The sequence below is a fragment of the Bombus bifarius genome, unplaced genomic scaffold (assembly GCF_011952205.1).
Source record: "Bombus bifarius isolate JDL3187 unplaced genomic scaffold, Bbif_JDL3187 scf7180000008199, whole genome shotgun sequence".
In the NCBI taxonomy this organism is placed as follows: Eukaryota; Metazoa; Arthropoda; class Insecta; order Hymenoptera; family Apidae; genus Bombus; species Bombus bifarius.
The window spans coordinates 4,777,512-4,801,853 of NW_022884505.1; the positions used below are offsets into that span (position 1 = coordinate 4,777,512).

The following is a 24,342-nucleotide window of genomic DNA, read 5'->3' on the forward strand; positions in this document are numbered from 1 at the left end:
TGCAAGTTCATCGTCGTTACGAATATGTAATAGGAGGAGAAAGAGGGCGTCTCCTGTGTGCGATCGGCCGACATTCGAATATTGGAATCCGATACAGATACAGGTCGAACGTGTCGCGATGAAAATTCATTCGCGCCACCTCCGCATCTCTTCATCCGACTCAGCATCATCGATTCCAAGGCAAATGGCAATTTTTTAATACTCTTTTCGGCCATGGAATAAATCGACCAGCAATTTTTCGCGTCAGATTCTGTTCAGATCTCTCAGCTTCTCGGACAGAATTCTCTGTCTCAGAATAGTTCTCGGAAGAAGAAGAAAACGAATGCCATATGAAAAAATAAACAGCGTGTTTGTTTCTTACGTTGAGTTTTTAAGAAAAGCTTGGCGAGGTTCTTTGCAGTCGTATTTGCGTAGGTTGATTAAAATATTTCTCGATAGTTGAGATATAACGAAGCTATTGTTGGTATATTTTTCAAAGAGTTGTTTCATGGCAATTTTTTATACGAGTAAACGCACAGCGGTTGGATGTTCAGTTATTTGGATATCGAAGTCAGATACATTTGAAGTCAGTTTTCCGATACATTTGAAACGAATGTTGCAACGTAGAATAAAGATTATTTACATGCCAGGAACAGCTAAACCTAAATACAATTTTTCAGGTTAAAATATCGCATAAGTGAATAATAATTGAATGTCAAACGTTTGTTTACAAGTTTTCTATAATAATCATAGTATACGTAATATACATAATAATAATCTAAATTTCAATCAATTCCTAATCAAGGTACACGTTTGTAATTATTTAATTATACCGTATAATCCTATTATATTGTATTACATTAATTCTATTAATTACTCAAACAAGTATACCAACAACGTTACTATATAAAAAAGAAAATACGATATCGTATCAGAATCTCTATGATTCGATACAATCGTTAGCTTGAAACGAGTGTTGCCATCCGAAGGGTTCCAGTTGAAATTCAGATTACCAACAGAACGAACGGTATACCGTTTTAGATTTACAGGGCGACACGCTCAGATCCAGCTGCCAACGAAATTAATGTAAATAATGTTCCCTGTCAAGCCGGCTTACTGAGACGGGAGGAAATAGCAGGGCTCGCTAGTACACAGTCATATCTATGCGTCGCTGACCGATGATTAATTCCGTGTGCTGCCTTTCGCGAGTATCATTCCAACCCTCTCATCAGGCTGCAACCAGTTTCTCTTGTTTGTTGGCACATTGGCACGCCACAGTTCGAAATACACGATCGAATAATCGTATTATCTCTATCTAGATCTTGTGTTCGACTGACTGCTTTAATCGCTTTCCAAGATATCCTGTAAACGATCGTCACAAAATAATAAATAATAATAATAAACAGTATGATTATAAAGATTGGCGTTGTTATCGTATTACATCTGTAGCAATGTTTATTATTTTTATCTTCGTCTATCACCTTACTTTTAATGGTGTTCATTCTTATTTATTATTTTACTGTTTATCATTCGTACCATTGTTTTGCTGTTGTTTATATTTACTTGTTAATCGATGGAATATATCGAGCATTTTAGTCGATTCACGAATTTTTTGTACTCTTTAGAGGCTCAGTCACTTACAGACACTCGGTAAACAATGTTCTCGAAATACTCAAATTTCTCATATTTCAAGATATTACTATTGTCTGATATTTCCACTGGTAGTACTGAATAGCTTTCCTGCAATTGTGAACCGGAAGACGTAAGTGAGTTGCAACGACGAAATGAAAAGGAATACAGAGCGAAGATAGAAATAGAAGAATTGTATCGATAAGAAAGACAGCATGGGTAGAATGGAGAAGAAAAATTTTAACAATGAAATGAAACAGGACAGGGGCATCGAAGAGAAAATGTCAGCGACACAAAAAGACAGTAAAAAGATGACAGACGGAATATCACTAGGATACAAGGAAAAATGATGTTTCTATAAGTAAAAATACGTCGAGTATATTGAAAGACGTTTCTGAGCGAATACGACTTTCAAATTCTTAGAATATCGTACGATTCTATCCCAAGGGGAACATGCCAGAAATTTGAGAATAGACGATGCAAAGTAGAGCTGCAAAGCTAACTGTGCACATGTGTGCATAACTAGACTTTGTCGTATGCTGCATTAGTACGTACAATATGCTCGGTTTAAATGGAATTAAAATATAACAAAACGAAATTTAAATGCAGGCGACATGTCGGTTGTAAAAGTTCACTTCTCCGGCATGATTTATGCAACAGATGCAAGTAGTTAGTATCCTGACAACGTTTTAATGCCAGCTACAATGATACGCGATAAAAAGTGTAGATTTTTATTTGAAAATATAATTGTGACATTTTCTAACCAGAAGTTTCTATAATTAGGAAATTGAAGATTGACAAAGGCGAAACAATAATTCCAGTTAGATCAGTTTTATTCCTTACTTACAACATTCGCTCGAAACGCTTTTTCTTTTGTCTTCCATATTTCTAAATTAGACACACGCTACACAAACTATGATATATTTTATCGAACAGTTACTCAACTCTCGCTTTAACGAAGTTTCTCTTTTTAACTTGCTACGAAAACCAATGTAAAACCGAAGTATATAAAATACTTTTATAAGATTTTTGTACCAGAGACATCAATTATCTGTCCGCGGTTGCGAGTTCCGCTTACGTAACGAGATCAAATGAAAGAAGAATTAATGATCGACCGCTTAATCACGATCCTCATTACCAAGGAAATGTCGTTAACGAATCGCGTTGCATGTAAATACGAGCCGCTCCTTCCGCTTATCAGAAGTTGTGGCGTATACTCGTGAGATCTAGCGAGAGCGTGAGTAATGGCCTCGATCAATTTTCAGGCTCCATTAACAGTGAATATCAGAGAAACGAACGGCGACGAAGGCGATCGTGTAGCAACCGGACGTCTTTTCGCCGACGCGACGTCTTCCTGATAAGCTTTGGGTAAAGGAAGAATTTAACGAAAGATCCAAAGCTTTTGTCTAGCTCATCGTAAAACGCATAAACTTTTACTCCGCTGAAGAAGTAGCAGGAACCGAGATAAGTTCCTGTTGATGTCAGGAATTTGTAATTTTTTAAGAGAAGAAAAAGATGGACCGTACGTTTTCCTGCTCTTTTAAATAATATCTTTAAATCTGTTGCCCTTCTCGCGTTTATATGATCCGAACTGGACATTACATTTTAATAGATATTATTAAAATACACAGGTTTCAAATATTCGGTTTTATTATTCAATGCAATTGTTATACCCTTTGCGCATTCCACGCTTTTTAAGAATAAAATAATTAAAAAAAGGAAGATATCCGAAGAGATACAAACATGGATAATAAGTGGGACAGGAGAATTAGATAAGCGTAGGACGGTTGTTCTTAAGCAATGCTACGAGTATCTAGCTATGTAAATTGCTAGTACAGTGCTATGTAAATTTTCATTTGCATGCAAGACACATTTTTATGGTTGATATTGAAATATTTCGATCTTGGTTCCAATGATACCGCTTTTATAAAAAAAAAAAGAGGTGGGATTGTTAGATGTTAAATTTTCACCACGAGTAGATGTCATGTTTTTCTTCAGTTATATGACGAATTGCTCTTTCAGATCCGCTCTGAAGAAGCAAACTGAACGTTCACGGAACGTGGTAATAAACGTAAAAAAATAATAAAATTGAAAGATCTTGAAGAATAGATCCGAAGAATCGCAAATATATATTCCCAAGGTATAAACTGTAATGTCTCTTCCTTATCTTAAGATCATAATTTCACCATGAATAATCTATTACCTGCGAGAACGTGTACATTAATAATTTCAATCGATACTGCTACGAGATACATGATACTGTGTTAAAAGCAATACTGCCCCAAATTCGTGAAAAGATTAATTGGAATTTTATCAACGACGTTATTTCGATAACATACTCTTTCGGGAGTGGTCAGCTTACAACCAAATGCCTGAGGTACTAGGAACCGTGGGTGGAACTTGCCCGAAAGTTTCCATATAGTACGCGATCTCGTTAGAAAGCCGCCGTTAATCACATTCTATTAGCAGTCATACATTAGAGGCGATGTTATGCCTTGTTAGGTAGTTTATTACTCTACCAGACTCCGTAGCATCTGCTGCGCTATATCAGCTCGATAAGAAAGTTCTTCTCTCGCCTCTGTCGCCATTTCGAGCTGTTTAGTGGCTCAATTATCCGTGATGCGACCGATAACGAAGCGACATCCGGTTAATGGACTAAGTAAGCTAATCTGGTCAAATCGCTTGTACAAGTAACAGTGGATTATGGTTAAACGATCAACGTGTAGATCGAATTTTGCTTCGTTTAAGTAGAAATGAAATACGAAATATTACATGTATTATTTTATAAAATATCACGATCGTTCAAATCATTGCGAAGGGATGAAATTTCTAGGAAAAAATTATGATTTTGTTATTTCGATCAGATCCGACGGCTCTAGTGTTAAGCATCATTTTATTTAAAGTAAAGTAAGTAAAATTAAATAGTATTAAAATCTCAGCGTTCAAGCCCATTTTTTATACTAATAAACATATTCATAAGAACACTTGTCGTTTTCCACTTCCCGCCTTGCGTTTTGCAATTTCACTGTACTAAGAGGGCAAAATATAGCATTGGAATTACAAAAAATATATTATTATATAAACAAGAAACAATTCCTCTAAAACAAAATCGTGCATTTTCGATCAGCTGGGTCAAAGAAAACTGTAATTTACTTAGTTAAATAAGTTAATATCCCTAAAACGAACGAGTCAATTTTCTGTGACCATTGCAATTTTACAATGAAGTTTGAGTTGTATACTATAAATTCCACGCAAAGGACATTTATCTAATTCCTCGATCGTTTCACCGAGAAACGTGGAGTCAATTCAAAGTCGTAAAATGTCGCCTGGAAACCCGATCCACCGCGACGATGTTCGTTCGAGGATGTACGTGGAAAGTTTTGCAGATTAGAGGCCCTGTACTTCGTTGGCCATTCCCGTAACGATTATGGGTGATATCGTCACGATTGGGACGTCGCCAAATGCCCCAACTTCTGTCAAGAACCGCCGGAAGTACTTCACTAAATATATACTTGATGATGTGACTGCCGCAGTAATCCTTGCCTCCACTTTGCATGTAGTCGCTTAGCAGAGTCGATTATCTCTGCGGTGGTTCCGATCATAATTATCCAAAGTATTTGGTGTTTCAAAGTTTGACGTTTGCTTTCATGTAAATTGTTTAGGCGTGTAAATCGAGATATGAAATCAAACGCGGTCGAGTCGCACAACTAAGTTGTGTTGCCAATCAACCGTTGGAAACTCCGATATTTCGTGGTCCACATGTGGGGTAAAATAATATGTAATATTGTATATTATAATATAATGTATGTATATAAAAATATATAATAAAAACGCATTCTTGGCGTTTCAAGCGCGTGACCAATACGCTGCGTTTTGTTGCAGATAAGACGATTGAAACCGGAGAAATTACGAACATGTTATCTATCATCGTCAATGTTTAAGATGTACAGCATTTAATATTACCAAAGTCATGGAAATTGTACGCGTGTATAATAATGTGAATAATACTTTTGACAAATATATCGATACGAAGTGTGCATGTTTGGAAGTATTAAACGAGTTTAATAAATAGTCCTTATCTTAATATCTTTAATATTTTCTCTCAAACTGCACACAAAATATGTTGGATTAAATTTAAATGTTTCTTAATGCGCATAATCTTCGTTTAAGTGATTATTATTGTTGGTTTATGTTGATATACTTGTGAGAGTTAAGTAAAAAGGATGGTAGTTTAAGTTTGCAGAATCTTAGTCGAAAGAAAGTTTGATACGGTCTGAGTCGCCAAAACGGGAAAAGTTCAAGCGATTGTTCAACGTTATGACCCTAATAATTTCGAAGTTACCATCTTTATAATTCTTTTTTATGTTTCAGTCGTGACATGCGTCTTGACCGCTGACTACCATTTTAACCTTTTTCCTTAAACTCACGCACAAGTGCAATGATATCAATTTACGTATAAATGTAATTGATATAGAAAAATGATATCATCTATTCTTTTCACGAAATAGGTAGAGCATTTAGAACGTCTTTCGTCTGATAGACACGGTTAATCGAACGATCTTGTTTATCCCTTGTTATTTGGGATTAAACTTCAGAAGGCTTCTAGAACAAAGAAGTCAACTTCTCTCCAAGGTACTTCAGTAAAAACAAGCAGAAGTTCGGTAACATTCAGTTTATTCGCTTCAGCCCTCGCGACACGGATAAAGCCCTCGAACTTCAATAAACTTACGCAAAGTCCTCGCGTTAGCAAGACACCGATGAAATTCGCACAAATACTTGAAACAGGCAACTGTTCGTGACAAACTTCATTTTTTAAGTTATTACCAAAAATTCTATCCCCGATTGTTTGGCAGTTACAAAGTTACGAACAACGTTCACAGAACTTTCATATTATCGAATTCCATGAAATTGTAACGCTATCGTCTAGATCGAAGTTCGAAATTCGTTCTAAACTAATTCGAAACCGGCAAAATGATGGCTGAAACTCCCTCTAATTTCACATAGTCCACGTGACATTTCACATTGAACAAAAAATCCCTCAGGTCGACGTTAAAACGTGATCGATTTGGCGTAGAATGTCGATACCAGATACTACTAATAATAGATACCAGATTATATACCGCTTTACCACCAATATAACAGTACCGAAATGAATATAATTACTAATATTAATCTGCCTACTAATAATATCAGGTTAGTATCGTTCCTATTACCCGGCATAGTACTCATGACACAAATAATTTTGAATCAATCTATATTACCAGGACGCTATAAAATGATCGACGCATTCCGAACCGCATTCTGTCGCTCTCCGATCATCGGTATACGCTCGATGACTACCGAAACGCCTGAAACACGTCAACTATATCCATGCAAACCATAGGCGAAGCGTCATACCGACCAAATAGGGTTCCCTTCAAATTCACCGACTCAATGAATCATGCCACGCGAATCGAAGTCTGACCTGTCAAGTGGCAACATCTGCTAGCAGTTACGCAATGCGAACAATTTCCTTAATTAGCCGGGGTTGCATGTGCGCGGCCGCACACGCGCTTCGAATTACACTCTGGTCATGAGGCGCGCGGATACGCGCCTACTAGATGCGTGTGTACGCGTCTGTGAATCGCTAATAGCTGCACACAACGGGTTCTGGTATCGAGATCCTTTACGTGGCCACGAGAATGTCGGATCGAGCTGTTAATACCGTACGGCAAAGCTGACTCGATCCGTTTTCAATGATTAATTGTCAGGTAATCAAACACGGATTAGTATTTCGTTCGTTCGCGATTTCGGACACCGTCGAAATTAACATGGTAATCTGCGGGCAGTAGAAGTTGTTTGCCGGATGTGATAACGTTTGAAGAACGAATGGAAAGTGGGATTAGTCGTAGAAATGGGTTTCATGGGATTTATTATGCCAGGGATTACCAAGGTTTATTAGATTATTATTTAATATCGTAATGCGCGCAAGGAACTAGAAGCTTACGATACAAGTTTTTTAATTTTTAGTAAGAATTATGATGCGACTAATAATAATAAGGGTAATGAGAAATTTATTACGCGTTGAAATTGCGTCTAATTTTAAGAACTTAGCGGAAAGATAGCTACTGGTTGTAAAAAATGAGTTAGCTACATCATGGAAGTGTGTTTTCGTATTTGCAAGCGTATCAATTTTTCTATCAAAGCTTTATTTTATCCATAGCTTGTTTCAATTAAATATGTTGTCTTTATTTAGATATTTGTATCACTTTTCCTCTAAGACACTTCGTATTGTTGACTATTCTGAATTGTTTAATCACTAGTCAGTCAGTCTAACATTTGGCTGTAATTTGGTATCACTACTGTAAACTCAAGTGCCAATTTTTTCGAACGACTTTAGAAAATAAAGACACAGTTATGTTTCGAGTGAAATTAATTTAATTAACGCATATTTACGAATAAAATATCAGTAAGATATTGTAAACAATGCTTCTGATGCTCTGTACGTACTTAAGTATCTCGCGACGACAATTAATATTCCATTTCGTATCGACGATTGTTCACGGTCCTTTGTCTTCTCAGACTTGGTAACTAGAAGTTCACGGAGGCTCTTAATTGAATTTCCTCGATTCAACGACTGTTTTCCTGTATTCGTACAAACAAATACTACGTGTTGCTTTTTGGTAACCAGAAGCCATGATAATTCACAAAGACGTTTATATTCATTTTATATGAATGTACTAAGATCCTATAACAAAAGCCGTCGAATTACACAAATTTTATAGAATATCTTATTTTAGAAACATTGTTCGTTTATTTCTAAACATAATTGTCGAAAAAGATTTTGATATAAACTTGTTCTATAATTAAATAATTGTACATAATATATGCACTCTATCTTTCCATGTTTCCTCTCCGACAGGGACGCATCTTTAAATATTATTTATTCATTTCCAAACACGATTTTCCAGAAAATTAATTTGATATAAAAATAAAGCAATTTTTCACAGACTCTATTTCATTTACTAATTTTGTTAAAAAGAAGAATTTAGCTTCAAAACGTTCATCATAAATTATTACATGCAACGTAAATATGAAAATATTATAATTTCTGGAAAATTCTAATCGATAGACGACCATTTATAATAATTGCAACTTGCTCATGCTGTTTCGTTAAAGACAATTATTTTCGCTGCATATGGTTGAACAAACAACTATGAACACGTTGAACAGAGACAATTAGTTTACGTACATTCGTTAAATTCCCATTCGCCGATGAATTCTCCAAATAAAATTGCGGTCCGCGGTTTGGCCGCCAGTCGGATCTCGAAACCGAAAGTGGAGCGTTTCGTAGGAGTTTAAAACACGATTTCGTTAAGCCGATATCGTTTCGACTAAGCTGCCAGTTGGAGGAAATATCTCAATGACGAGACGCTCGATTGCAGATTTTTCGCTATTCCAACGATTATCGATAAAAACGGCAGCGCACGGGACAATTTCGTGGAAAATAGGCGAAATAAAACTGCGAATCGTTTCAACTGTAAATATCCACCTGGCAAACGGTTTCACATATATGAAATTTAAATACGTGACGTTTAATGTGATTAATAAAGATTTTTATATGAATTGTCGTGTAAAGGTTGAAGATATCCGAATTAATATATTTAATGTAAAATATCATACACATTTCGTTCAACGATCAGAATAATCTATACTCATTTGAAAATATGTAATCCATTCGCGTTCCTTCCTTCAGTTTGGAAAAATTTCCGAATGATGATATTCGTACGTGAAGAAACGACCGCGAACTTGAAATAGGAAGAAACCAGATCTGCGATTGACGATATTTGTATGCGAAAAAATGAAAATATGAGACTGAAGCTATTAAATTTTGGTTCTGTAATAGATTAGACGAAGAAAGTAATTTCGAGTTTTTCAAAATAAATTTATCGTTTATTTATTATTTATTTTGCCTACTTTCTAAATACTTTTTGGTCTTATGTTATAGATATATGTTGCGTTTTAGAAATATTGAAATTCCATAACAGTGAAAAAGTATTGAAATTTAATACGAATTCGTAATTATCGATTTAATGCGCAGATAGCGAATTAATTTCTACACCTAATATATTGAGAAATTACAATTTCTAGCATGTAATATATCGGAAACCAATTTGTCATGAGTTAAAATACGATATTTCATCGCCTTATTCACATTTCAACGTTTTAAACTGTCGACTCCTTTGACGCGGTAATCGAATTTCGTTTATTTTGCATTTGCACGAAACAGGCATGCGTGATAAATTAAAGTCGTTCATGGTACAGAAATATCTACGACAGAATTACTCACGTCGAGCTCGATAAAAATTTTATTAACCAAACACTGAAACACGAGCCTCAATACGCGTTGTTTTTCACGACACAAAATGAATTTGTCGACAGCTTTGCGATTTTTGAAATAATCGACTCTTCATAATATTTCGTGCCATTGAAATTTACCTGATATTGTAAAAATGCTTTATCGTCGATGCTTAAATGAATGGGCTACGGTGATTTCAGTTTGCATATTCAAATATTTCCTGCGTACTTTCATTCTATGTTCAACGAGAATTTTTTACGAGATACGAATTTCACCGATTTTCGGATGAAGCATTGTGCTTGCGTTCACGTAATTGTTTTAACATCGATCTGACGATCATTCAAACAAGATTAATCGAACAATATTTCATATGCGGCCTGATTATTTCATTTTCGTTTATCTGAACCGTTATCACGCTTTTCTAATTAATAATACAAATTTCGAGATACAATAGATATCGTAATTTTTAAAGGAATATTTCATTTACAGAAATTTCAAATTGAAAAATGGAAAGAAAGAAAATTAGTAAAGGAAGCAAATATTTTTTATTTTTTCATTATAAAAATTTCCTATATGCAGATATATTTTATGAAGTAGTATTATAATATCAACGCCTCTGGTTTCCGAACGTATTCGAATAATCTTTGATTTCAAAGCGATCTTTGATGATTGACCCGGTGTTAGAATCGATTTAAAATGCATGCACCATAATGCCAATTCGCATACGCCGCAACGTTCACTGGACCAAGATCTATTTTACCACGCCTTTCGACAAGTCCTATTTAATTTTTAATTATTAAAACATTCATACGATTGTTACTACGAAATATCAAATCTCTCATGCGAGTTCGATAATAATTAAATAAAAATAATTAAACTTACACTTGTTAACCTAATTCTAAATACTACTATTAAATTGGATGAAACAGTAGTTTGAAATATTTGAAGGCAATTTCTGAGAACCTTTTTCAGAAATAGAGGTATTTCAATGATTTCAAGATTTCCATTTCCTTTAACGGAACTATTTGGTTTCGTATACACTATTTTCATGTATGTATCTAAGCTATTTTCGTTCGAAGCCAATTCAAACATACATTGACTTTAATGCTCCTTTTCGATGTCGTACTGGAATGGAGGTAATATTGTAATAGTACACAGCAACGAAAATAAGTATCGATACATTGAATGTCAGCGGATTAAAGATTCAAGCAGTATCAGATAAATTTAAGTTTTAAGTATTTACTATACAATTTTTATACGGATTCCTTCCAAACCAGAAATTCAATTCTCATAACCGTTTCACTCTTAGATACGTGTTATGAAACATCGACTTTCTTTACTTTTCTGGCTACACGTATGCTTTGATAACGTGGTATAAAAGTAGCGTATAAAACGTTATTTCGTTGAATCTTGACATTTAGCTAACAATTAATCGATGCAAAATGTGTTAAATATAGCGCTGTAAAAATTTAACGTTATTGGCAAAAAGTTAATACCAATGATAGACGCGAACGTAAACAAAATCTTCCATAAGATTGTTTCAATCTTTCTTGTACAAATAGGCTACATGCATATGCAACAGCAAGTATCTCCCTCGATCGGCAATAGGTGTCCATCAATAGTAATCTCGACAAACGAATCTACGGACAATTATTTTCGAAAATCGAATCTTCTCTGCGAGAAACAATTTCTCTGTTTTTTCTTCGAACGTGCACTTTCTAATCTCGTTGTCGTTGCACCAAACCAATCTTCCTTGACGCCAAGGTTCGTTACAACCGCCATTTCAATTTACCTTTTCGATCTCTTTAAAACTACTGTTGCCATTCTATCGAAACCGCGAAAACAATTACACGAAACGAGTAAAACAATATACAAGAGAACAGCGACATATCTCTGTGAAAGTACGAAAGGATCGTCAGCTACAGTTTCACGCGGCTATCGACAGCCAGTAAATAGCACGCCGGTGGAACAGCAGGAAATCCCATTTCAGATTTAATTAGTCGTGTTCCCGTTGAACGGTGAAAATCCCGCGTTAATCGCGGCCATCGGCCGACCAGGATGAATAAAATGTCGACTTCTGAACGCCACGTGGCCGCTGATTGGAAATCGACGGACGATGAAATTGGAAGTCGGAAACTGTCCAGCGAATATTCGCGCTGCAGGTAAATACCCATACGTTGCGCTGGCCTTCTGAGGAACGTGAATAGCGTTATTAGCTCGAAGGATAGGCGACTCTGATCCGATTCGTGGATCATTGACGATCGAATCAATAACGAACTCAGGTTGATGAATTGCTATTTGAAATGTGCGGTTTTTGAGACGGATTCAGTGTAAAAATATAGATAGGCTTTTGCTTCAGAGCATAAAGCGAAAGAATAATTACGTTTAACACGTTGATTGCCACGGTGGTCATCAGTGACCCACATTTCTTTTGATAAGTCTTTTAAAATGATTAAAATAAGACAAATATCATGGACTAAAAAATTGTCGATAATGTGACTGACATAATTATATAATACTGTGAAAGAATAATATTGTGATTACCAGTGGCGCACATTTTACAAATGATAATCTTCTAGAATTATTAAAATGAGACGAAGTTGATGGACAAATATATATCTTTAACAGCGCGAGTGACGAAATGAAAAGAAGCACAAACAGAATATAACATTATTGTGCGGTATATTTCCCAGGAAAAAATATATAAAATTTATGCTGCAGTCCACGCGCCAATTATAAAATAGGAATAATAAAATAATGAATTAACTTTGGAATTAGTGCTCTACATTCTTTCATATCCTGGAATGATTTAATTCCAGAAGAAACAGCTATCCATTGAATGTAACTCAATTTCATTAAACATTCTGAATTCTTTCAACTCTTCAACGATTCACCCACGATTCTCCCGCTTCTTAATCATGAGATCTTGAATATCTTATAAGCATCACATATTCCGGCCACGTACATCCAGATCTGCGCATGGCATCATGAATATTAAATCTCCACGCGCATTTCCCAAATCACTCCTCGCTCGATACCGATACTTAGGCATAAACATTCGTGCTACTCTCGTTGCTAGGCTGCGAATTTTACTTCATTCCTGGCAAATTTATTTATTTAGGCGCAGCGATGCATATAACGCATATAATATACAAAAATAGAAGTACTAAACGAGACTGGAGAAGGACTGGCAGAACTGAAAGCGATAATAGAGAAGAGAAGAGTAGCAGAAGAGGGGGAGGAACGACAGGGAGGGAGCACAGCAAGGAAGCAAAAGCCAAAGAAGGAATGAGCACTTAGTTATAAGCGTTAGATATAAGTTAGTAGTCAGTTATTAGAGATAGAGCAAGCAAGGTGCAATAGATAGGTATAAGCAGTATATAATAATAGAAGTGCTAGAGTAAGAGAAACATATGTGATGTAAGGGCATTATAAGAGATGTAAACCAAGTAAAGCCGAAAGGTACGGACTAAGAATAAATAAATAAATAAAAATAATATACAAAAATATAGAAAATATTCGAAGTGAAGCAATTTTCAGTATGTGAAGCAAATTTTTATATAGGTTCCATGCTCGTAAAACTGTGTAGTCTACTCGTCGCTCATCGTCCACTCAAATTCTCATTCGCGAAATGTAATAAAATACGCGTAGGATATGCGAATAAAGAATTAAGTATTATTCGAATGTCTTAGTTGAATTACGGTGGTAGTTGTCGTAGTATCGTAGTTTGAAGAGAGGTCGTATAGGTGAAAGTACGGGTCAATAGGGGAGTAAAATCAGATCCATCGACAAGACCCTTGGTTATGTACAAGACCTGCTACATTTACCATATCTGGGCTTGGACGAGCGACAGGGTGCGTGCGACGTAAAATAGAAGGAACGAATGGAAGAGAGAAAAGCGAAGAAGGATTTTTCCCTGAGACAAGAGCATTCTGAGTCGTTAGAGAGAATTGGAGATTCCTGAGGATCGGAAGGATTACTAAAGTCGCTTGAACGTTTATTGCGAATCGTTTCCTGTTGATTACGGTTGCTAAATGTCTCGAGGATGATAATTAAGAAAATCGGTAAAACTCGGTAGAAAATTGTTTCACCTGCCAAATATTACAAAAGGCACTACATTTTGGATATTTTATATATATCGTTTCGTATTATATTACATCTATTCGTACGATAAATGTATAGAAATCGACAGTGTGACGATTACGACCTTTTGAATCGATAATAAGTTGTCAATTCAAAGTTAACATTAGAACTACCGATAGTTGACAGGAAGCTGTTTCTACCAAAACTAGTCAAAATGAGTGGTCTTTAAAAGAATACGTAATAAAATATTTTTATATTTATTGATTTATTACTTTCTTACAGAAGCAATTCCATGTTATGTAGTACATTTTTACAACTGCAAACGAGGGTTGGAACGTTTATAAAATCGTAGAACCAGTCATTTTGATTGGTGTGGTATTTCTAGTGATAGCATCTAGCGATCTAACGATCGATCCGGAATTTTCCTGATAACTGATATCATTATACCAAATGATACGCAGTAAAAATTTTAAAAACGTGTGGGGGCTTGTAGAAAACGAGAAAACTGGTTAATTGGAGTTCGATAAACAGATTGCAAGACCCTTTTACATTTTGACTGGTATCGGTATAAGTAGCCTTGATACAAAATTATTTTCAGTATGAACACATAAAAAAAAAAAAAAATAAAATTCGTTATATTATTCCCGTCGTTACATTATCGCGGGAAAAAAATATAACACGAAGTAGGAATTTTAAAATAAAATTGTAAAACCAGTCAATTTGACTGGTGTGGTAGTTCTAGTGTTAATATAGACTCAACACGTATATATAATTAGAGAAGTAATTCCAAACTTTTGATTGGTAAATCACGAATGCTATTACAATAATAAAAGAGCAGGTAATCTCTGATTTTACTTAAACGCTTCTTCCTCACAGCATCTTTCTTCGCAAACGTACAAGTTACGCATTCGCGTGTTAAATAACCCTGTCGAGTTCGCGCACTCGAAACGGAAACACTTGCTCGCCGTAGAACTGTCATTTTGTCGATAACGCGAGTGAAAGTGGTGGCTGGAATTCCGGAGAAATTAGTTTGGCAAAGTAGCTCGTTTCCTTTCGACTCTATTTATCATTTCTCGTCAGACCGGGGCCGCAATCCAGTCGAGTTTCCTTCGAGTCGTTTAATTATTTCTATCAGTCAAGCGGAAACGCGTGCTTACAGACGCGGAAGGAAATCTCCTTGTAACGGCGCGTTCGTCGTATTCCCATCGGTGATATAATTGAAGTTTCGTTGCGTTCGCAATGGCTGCGAATCGACGTTAAAACAACGCGAATTGCAGGAAGCAATTAGAATTGTTACGACGAAGAACGACGTCCAGGGGAAACAAAAGTTCTCCGAGCGACTTGGTTCTTCGTTCGCAAGCGATCTCGATACGCTAAGTTAATTCGAATGAGAGACTCAACTTTTTCCCTCGTAGTTCATCTCGAGTATTACTTTTGATTGAATCGAGAAATTATGGAAGAGTTAACGGTTAACTTGTTACAGAAGAAATATAGAGAAAAGAATTGTTGATTTTTATCAACGGTCGAAATTATCGATTAAGTTTTATCAGTTTTGTAAAAAATTGGGTCACATTTTAAACCTGTAATGTTTGTTGTATTAATAGCTGTAATATTTCAGCGTTTTTAAAATACACGTAGCATGAATTGATATGAAAATATGAACTTTGTTACAGTACAGGATGGGATAGGCAACAGTAAGTTTCGTACGCACACATGTCGTATGTTAAATTCCACGAAAAGATACGAATGAGTTAATTTTGTATGACCCATCATACGAAATTACAAGCTGCTTTTTATAAAAATTATTTTTCATAATAAACATGAAAGGTCCTGTAGATTTCCATTCTTTATTCCACTTATCATTTGATTAATTTTATTAACTGCAATGTGTAAAAGCTTTTCAACGGATGACTGAATTTTACATTATAACTTTTATTTGTTCGTATAGTACGTTTCAAGCTTAATATCCAAATTGTAATTGTTTTACATTAACAGAGTCTCAACGATAAATTTAGTTACTTCTCGTAAGATATCAGATTAAACTTAAAATATCTAAGAAGAAAACCAACAGATGTATGTAGGGTGCACGCGCTGTAACGATGATCAAATAAAATCCGTTGAAGCCGAAAATCGTGATACACGAGGGGGAAAGTTTCTCGAACGATGGGAGGTTGGAAAAGAGGAGCAACGTTTACTGTCTACCATGAAATCCCCATAAAAGTCACCTAAGTTAACACTGGCATTACAACTTACGGTTAAGTTCTAAAATGCTAGTAAAAATCTTTGGCGCACGAACGTCGGATAACCATATTATTGGATAAAGTTGGTATACTGCTTAATAAAAAGAATTTAGTTGTGAGAAAGAACAGTTTAACTTAATTCCATAATTTAATTTCAGAAAAATGAAACGTATAGGGGAAACGTTTCGGGTTTTTAAACATTTGTAGGATGTACTTCAAGTTATTGGTACAACTTCCATTCAAATTATATTTAAATCGTTGTCCTATTTAATTTTGTGGAAAATGTTGTTAATAACAAAAATTCTGTTAGCCTCAGCGTTTAAAAGATGTTAAAATAAAGAGAACGACGTTGCTGAAACTGATTTCTAGAAAACAACGATAATCTGAATTACAAGATATTAATTGAATTTTAATTCGGTAAATTTCGTAAAGGATTATTTGTTATCAATTTGATAGAAATGATCTGTCATTAAAGGAATATAGTGAGAAATTTGGTGTCCGTCTAGATACTTCCTTTTCCGTTTAAATTTCCATAAAGCGATCTTCAAATATAATTCATTTCGAATGGAGATAAGCAATAATTGACTTTGCTTTAATTTGAATTTGCTTTACTGAAACCAGACAGAGATGAAACAATCTAAAATATTCTTCTCGACTGTAAAAAGAACGGCGAATACGTAAAACGGTAGAAAAATAAAATGACCGCGAGGCTGAAACACTTTGGCAGCGGAAACAACGATGCGATAACAAGACCAGGGTCGAGAGCAAGATCAGGGTCGAGTCCAAACAACACCCTTGAGACTCGAAAATAAAACAAACATAGAGAAACAATTTCCTAATTCTTACTGTGCAGATTCTCAAGCGTGAAAGACTTTCGCGTAAAAGAAATAATCTTCAGAGCGTGTGTATTGTGCAAACCGAAGCGAAAAGAACTACGGTTGTGATAAAACCAACGATTAAATGCAGAAGAAAGAACAGAAACGCTAAATTACACACATACTTACTAAGGCACAGAAGAGAAAGAAACGTAGGTAAACGTGCCTTCTTGTGAAAGGAGGCGGGAGAAATGAATCCAGCCATGAAAAACAAATTATTCAACAGGGAAAACAAAGAACAGTTGTGAAATGACGGTGGGAAACCAGCACTGGCGGGAGAAAAGAAAAACGAGTGGGTCAGCATTTGAACGCAAAAAAAGATTTTCGCGGTAATTACGGAGCGTTTGCATTAGGATTATCCGTGAAGCACGTTCCATGAAACGACCGAATTCTGCGGTTCTCGGTGTCTGCCGCGATTAAGTGGACACGTTTAATTTCGCTTGACCGGAATCCTCGTCATTGACGCCGCGTGAAAAGCACCTTCTGTTTCCGGAATGAAATGAAGCGACAGAAGCGACATTCGTGCCGCCTTCTGAAAAGAGTATCGCCCTTTGAGGGGAGAAAGTTGCGTTCAACAAAGGAGCAACACATGAATTGGTTGAACGAGGCATTTCAAACATGAAAACTCGCGAATAACGTAGTTGCGGTTTGGAATATTAAAGGGCCGTTCTTTACGCTGCTGGCGGGATATTCGATTCTTTAAGGCTGAATGGGAATACATAAAATCGTCACGATTCGGCCGAGATAACTTGAATGAAAGAGAACGACCCGGATTTGTATGATACCTTTCTACTTGTATGTAATCTGAGGTTGGTTATGCCTGAATGAGAATTATTTATCTCTGGTATTTCTGTCGCTGTTCTGCAGTATTTAGCTGCTTAAAATACAGATTCGCGAAGTTGTGAAGATGATGTTAGTGGAACGTGATGTTTTTAAAGTACGAGGGAAACGGGTTCTGATTAAAAAAATTACAAAGTTCTTTCGTTGATTTTGTTATGGAATTTATACAGAGTCTTCGAAATTGTTTAATTGAAGTAAAATTTTTCAGTGAGTGCCTATATAACTTGTTGTTGCACTTCGATTTTTATTTGGAAAGTAGGTATATGTACGATAAACATTTTGGATAAATTTCGGTTAAATTCAACTGCAAATACAGAATATAAAACAGGTATTTAATAATCGACCAATAAATGGAAACATGCTTAATTGTAAAATCGGAGAAAATAACATTTAAACGATATTCAAATAAATATCAGAGGCATGTCGGTAATGGATAACGAGTACAAATATCTTCACAAATATATTTTTAAAAACAAATCGATCAGTTATTTTATATTTCATTCCAAAGGTCAAAAGCCACAGCTTCTGAAGAACAACACAGACGACCCCGATATATCACGCTAAACGTCTTGTTACGGGTTTACGCGCAGATTTACTGGGGCAGCTCGCAAAAGCACGATGAAATCCGGTGGTCACGTGAAAGTCGCTCGTGAAATTCCTTTCGGTGAGACCCGGATATTCGTCAGCGAACTGTGAATAAACGTTTGAACGCAACGGAAATTAAAGCGACCACCTCGTTACAGGCTGAGAATCATACCAGAGTAAATTAGTTCACGACTATTTTTCATAAAATAGCGCGTTGATGGTATTATTATTATAAAAAATTTAGTAGACGTCATATTATTGAAATTATGACAACATGTGTTGACACGGAATAATGTTATAACTTACTTGAGCGAACTGAATGCAGCCAAACGAATGGAAAACATAATTAATTCAAATTATCAGAATTTTTATTTATTCTACTTCTCGGAGGTTTTTCATTATTTTTATATAACAGTTTCCAACACCTCACGAACCACTCGGTAGTGTTTTAAAGAGTACACCTCCTTCGCTGCAAAGTTTCCATTCTTCTCTTTATAATTTTGTTTAATCGCATCGTTGAGAATTCAGAAAGGAAACACCGTTAAAAAACATCAAACGTCATTAACATTTTATCAACAGACCGCCTTCGTTACGATGCTGTTCAAATTATATTTCGTAAATTAATCAAGATGGATATTGATGTTAAACTTTTAAAATACATCCATTAAACAGACTTTTCTTCTAAATTCTCATATTCCGTATTTACGCGAAATTTAATGCAATTATTTCATATAAAATTCTAATTGACGTTCCAGGGCATTAAATGTCCAACAATATGTCAAAACTTTGAATTACTTTAAACTTACTATATTAAAGTCCGTCTGGACCGGTGTCGTGTCACATAACGTGCTAAGAAGATTGACAGAAATCCGAGAAAATGAGGATCTAAAATCCTGATTAAAGTCACGTGAGTTATATATCTTAACTTTAATTCAGTCGCTGCATCGAGAACAATATAAGGAGGCGTGTAACAGCGAGTGTCGTTGCGTCAATCGATGTCTTCTCTGTTACTCGATGCTTCAATTTATATCGTGAGTGCCACTATATCGAGTATCGGACGAACCATGACAATTCGCGCGTGAACTCGCGAAAACTCGCGACGAGGATCGATACGGTCTAGGCTGAACGTGTACGCTGGATCAATACGATGCCGGACGTTAATTAAACGTCAAATGCATCCATTAGAAAACGAAGTTTCCCTCTCTAGCCGCAACCTAAAGCCCAATTCGCACAGCTGCCTCGCTAGTGAATACTCAACGATTCGCATATAACAATATTTTGGCGTAATTCTCTCTTGTTACGGAAACGTTTCTGAATCGCTAAACGATGCTATCTGGAATATTTAGATACTACGACTAAACTAAGATTGTACAAACTGACCAATTTCTAATTTGAATGATCCTTTGAACGAAAAATTTTATTCGATAAAATCAGAATACTACGATTGTAATTTATCTTGTTCCTGAATTAGATTATTTATGTTATTGTTCTTATTAAAGAAGGGTAATTCGTGGTTTAACGTGTATAATATATGATAGTTAAATAATTAAATTAATATTATTTTCTTACTATTTGTATTAAAGGGAACCTAACTCTGTTTCAGATCGTGAGTTTGGATTAGAATTAACAGATGATATGACGAATAAGATTTCAGAACTAATTACGTTCGTTTTAGTATACTTCTACTTGTTCTTACGTAATTTTATTATACATCATTTTTCAAGTATCTTTCATTTTAATTTCCACCGTAAAAATCGGCACTTTCAGTGTTATATTCTTTAGGATAAATATTTCGGATAAGAATAATAATTTCTTTTAACACGCCAGAGAAGAACGAAACCGATTTAATTACTGAAGCCGAATATGATTTCTTTCATTTATCAGTCAGTTGCTTCGGCTAATTGAAATATTAGAAGTATCGATAAATTCTTCCCCTTTCAAGCCAATTTCTTCAATTATATCTTTTGTGTACGGCCGGCATCTTGCAAGGAAGATCTATAGCTCAATTAAGCTGATCAATGGGAGCATTCTGAACTATTAACAAAATTAAATGTGGACGTATTGTGGCAGAAAAGTAGTATGGACATATAATAAAACCTCCAATATAAGAAATGATTTACCGCTATTAAACCAGGTTTAAAATTTCGATTTTTCTTCTAATAAATTCATTGTTCCTGTTAACACAGATAATTTAAAACTATCACGATACTTTATAGTTTAAGATCATAGTTTCAATTAAATTTAATTTCAAATTCTACATTACTTATTATCGCCAATTACATTATTTATTTATTATAACCTTTTCTTTTAACTCTAATAAATATGATTGAATGTCCGCGGGGATACACAAGAATTTCATTGATAATGAAATCCATATCTGGCGTAGCTTCTTTCTTTCAATACTAGATCGCGAATTCTTTTCGTAAACCTTCTTTTCTATCCGAGTTCCCTCGAAATCTTCGAAGGGATCTAATATTTTTCAACTTCAATTCCTTGTTATCCCACATCCAGTCGCTGAGTCGTGCGATATCTACGTTATATTTTACGCTGATCTCTGCGAAACCCGTGGCAGATTCAATCGTATGCGCTTGGAACGAGAAATTTCAGCGGTACAATAGCAAATCTCGATCAAAGTAGCGAATTTTTAGAAAGTAACCTGGCATCTCGTAGAAAACAACAAAAACACGTGGAAAATTTAACACTCACCTCCTCCCAAACGAGTTGTTTACTTAATCCGGGACGGAGATTCATGATTTTCAGTTCGGCCGATTTCAGAACGCCGTCCTGGGTGAACTCGACGTTCGGCTTCCCCTGATCGCCCTCAACAGACACGTTTTTCAAATACCTGGAAAAAGAGGTAATACGATTCTGCCTTGAGCATCAACTCGTCATTACAACACCATTTTAGTTTTATGAATTCTTTGGGTTTTAGGAAGACGAATCTTTTAACATCTAGTAGCTATAAAAAAGCAAGCTTAGAAATATTCGTGCTATTACAGTTACGCACGGTCCACGTTTCCGAATAAATTGCAGATGTTTACGCAAATGTATATTTCTCACGAATACAATTAAGGAAATAAGCCTTAACTAAAGATGTACTTGAACCAGGAATATCTTGCATGCTTTTTGTAAATTTGAATTCGCCATAAATCCACGAACATTCACAGTCTATCCATAAATAAATAAATTTTCTTTCTCATTGCTTCTTACTTTTCTTCTTTCTCGTATTTTCTCGTTTCTAGCTTCGTTTTCTTAATTTACGGGGAAATACCTCGATCTTAAAACTCGCGTCTGTTGTTACAACAGATCTGTCTGCGATCGCTTCAGTCTGCAAAGAATTGACTTTCTTCTACGGGTATTTATTATGCTCCTTCTGTTTCTGTAACGATGAATAACAACCCGGCGAGTTTTACTTCGATTTTTCTCCGTCTTGACATTTTAATTTCTTTCATTCAAGAGCTACCACTTCTTGCCCATGAATAACGCATTATACTTCATGTGCAAGTCAATCCCACTCTAAACTCTGCCTTTCAATTAAATACGATCTATGATGGAAAATAAATACGATCGCAATGAGACGGTAACGACACGATTTTTACTCTTATCGCAATAATCCGGAATTTATCGTAATAATCGAAGTAATGCATGCAGGACTTTTAAAAGGTCATTTTTTCGTCCCACGCATCAATTCCGATAAATTGATATTATCAAATGAATTTAATCAATGTTCACATCCCCCATGGGTAATTAAGCCAAGGTTATCCTATGCGTAACGATTACTCGCATCATACAACTGTACGTTCTGCCATCGAATAAATTCATTAATTAATTATACTCGAAATTTATGGTTGGTGGAACTGTTAATTTCATATCATAAATTGCACGCTAGATGATGCTATTATCTTAACTGTAATTTTAATGAAATTACGTGGCCAATTAATTGAAATGTAATGTTAAATGGTTTTTGATCAGCCAAAGTGGGATATATCTATTTCATGCAATTGAATTTTATAGAAAGGAAAAATATTCTATTAAAATACAGTATCGACTCGGCGTTGACAGCAGATATTATCTAAAATGGTATTTCGTTAACTTCTTAAGGTTCACTTTTGTAGTGTCGTATTTGCCGTAGATTAAATTAAAATTCCGTCACCGCAATATCACGTGACTGAATTTTGCATATTAAATCTCTCATCGTAAATTCAGAACTGATACTTTTTGCGCAAAAATAGATTTTGACGCGATTACGGTAATATAACATTTATGTGATAAAACAACGAAATGAAAAAAAATGTCCCCTTTTTTCGTTTCCTTCGAAATAAAATAAAATTTAGCGGAAGCTCAGGAGATCATAACTGATATAATACCGAGAGAATATAAAAATCGAAATAGAAACATAAATATAATATTAGCGAATTCTTAAAAGATTATAATCATGCAATTCTACAAGAGTTGTATTTTCAAATATACAGGGTGGTTGGTAACTGGTGGTACAAGCGGAAAGGGGGTGATTCTACGCGAAAAAAGAAGTCGAAAATATAGAATAAAATTTACTTTTTATTTCTTTTTTTTTTAATATTTCCATCGAGACAACAATCTACAGTGAGATCCGTTATAACGTACCGCACGCGTACCGAGCGAAAATTCAAAGTCGATTTTCTCGAAAACAAAGCCTCAAACGAAAAATTTGTATTCTATATTTTCGACTTCTTTTTTCACGTAGAATCACCCCCTTTCCGCTTGTACCACCAGTCACCAACCACCCTGTGTATTCCTTTTCTACGATCATATTCCGTACACCGTATTTCGTGTGCCGAACATAAAAATATTGGATTAAAAGCAACGCTTACTTGAAAAACAGATCCCCAGCGTTCCAGCGGGATTCGCCGTAGCTTCCCTCGCAGCTGAGCTGAGTGTTCAAACTGAGATGACTGTTTGCCTGATTGTTCAAGAAATCCTCGGCGCCGTACGCGTAAACTTTCACCGCGGTCGTGATTTCGCTGACCAGACGTTCCGTGCTCGTATCAAAATGTACTCCTGAAAAAGATAGACCAAAACGGTAAGTCGTAAAAACTCTGGAATTATATGTTTAAAAGAATGATTTCTAATTAAATGAAAATACAGTCTGTATTTTATATAATTTAAATCATAACGCATTTAGAACTTGATTAATAAGCGAAATTTGAGTTCGTCAAAACTGTTTTTAAGAGGGAAACGAGGAGTAAATAACGTTAGTTGATAGACAGGCTTCGTTCGAATGGATTTAATTAAATTCTCTTCGATACAGCTTGCTGTCCTCGAACGGTTGCTAAAATGGAAGACACGCTGATCGACAGGGACGCGAGTGCTCGGTTGACACAGCCGAAGCGTATTCGTTGGACGCTTGGTATCTGGGAATTTTTTTCTTTCATTTTGCTTCTTGAATCACTGAATAACAAATGAGCGATTGATAATTTATCGTGTAAAAGAAGGTTATATTATATATAGTTATTGATTGTAACAGGTGACAGCGTCAGTAGTTAAACTCGAATCAATCAGTGTCAGACACAGTTTAATTATCACAGTTTAGAGAATGTGTGTGGAGAAAAATACGCATATAGTACTACGAGAAGTTATAGTATACTCTCTATTGTGTTACAGATGGAATAATCTTTTAGATGGAATAAGCTTTTAGGTCTGAGAACAGCTTATTATCTTAAGAAACGAAGCTACAACAAAATTCAATTAAACACTGCAATAGTTTTATGAAATATAACAATTCTTTTAGAAACGA

The 24,342-nt window shown here is 35.4% G+C and overlaps 1 protein-coding gene across 8 annotated transcripts in view; it reads right to left on the minus strand.

The window, feature by feature from the left end:
- LOC117210107 (glutamate receptor ionotropic, NMDA 2B) overlaps positions 1–24,342 on the minus strand; it is a 314,001-nt gene that overhangs the window by 50,231 nt on the left and 239,428 nt on the right. For all 8 annotated transcript variants that reach the window (XM_033452785.1, XM_033452781.1, XM_033452783.1 and 5 more), the window contains 2 exons: positions 23,420–23,606; positions 21,276–21,414 (listed from right to left, as the gene is read on the minus strand). In XM_033452785.1, coding sequence (XP_033308676.1) covers positions 21,276–21,414; positions 23,420–23,606 — 326 coding nt within the window. The remainder of the gene's footprint in view (positions 1–21,275; positions 21,415–23,419; positions 23,607–24,342) is intronic.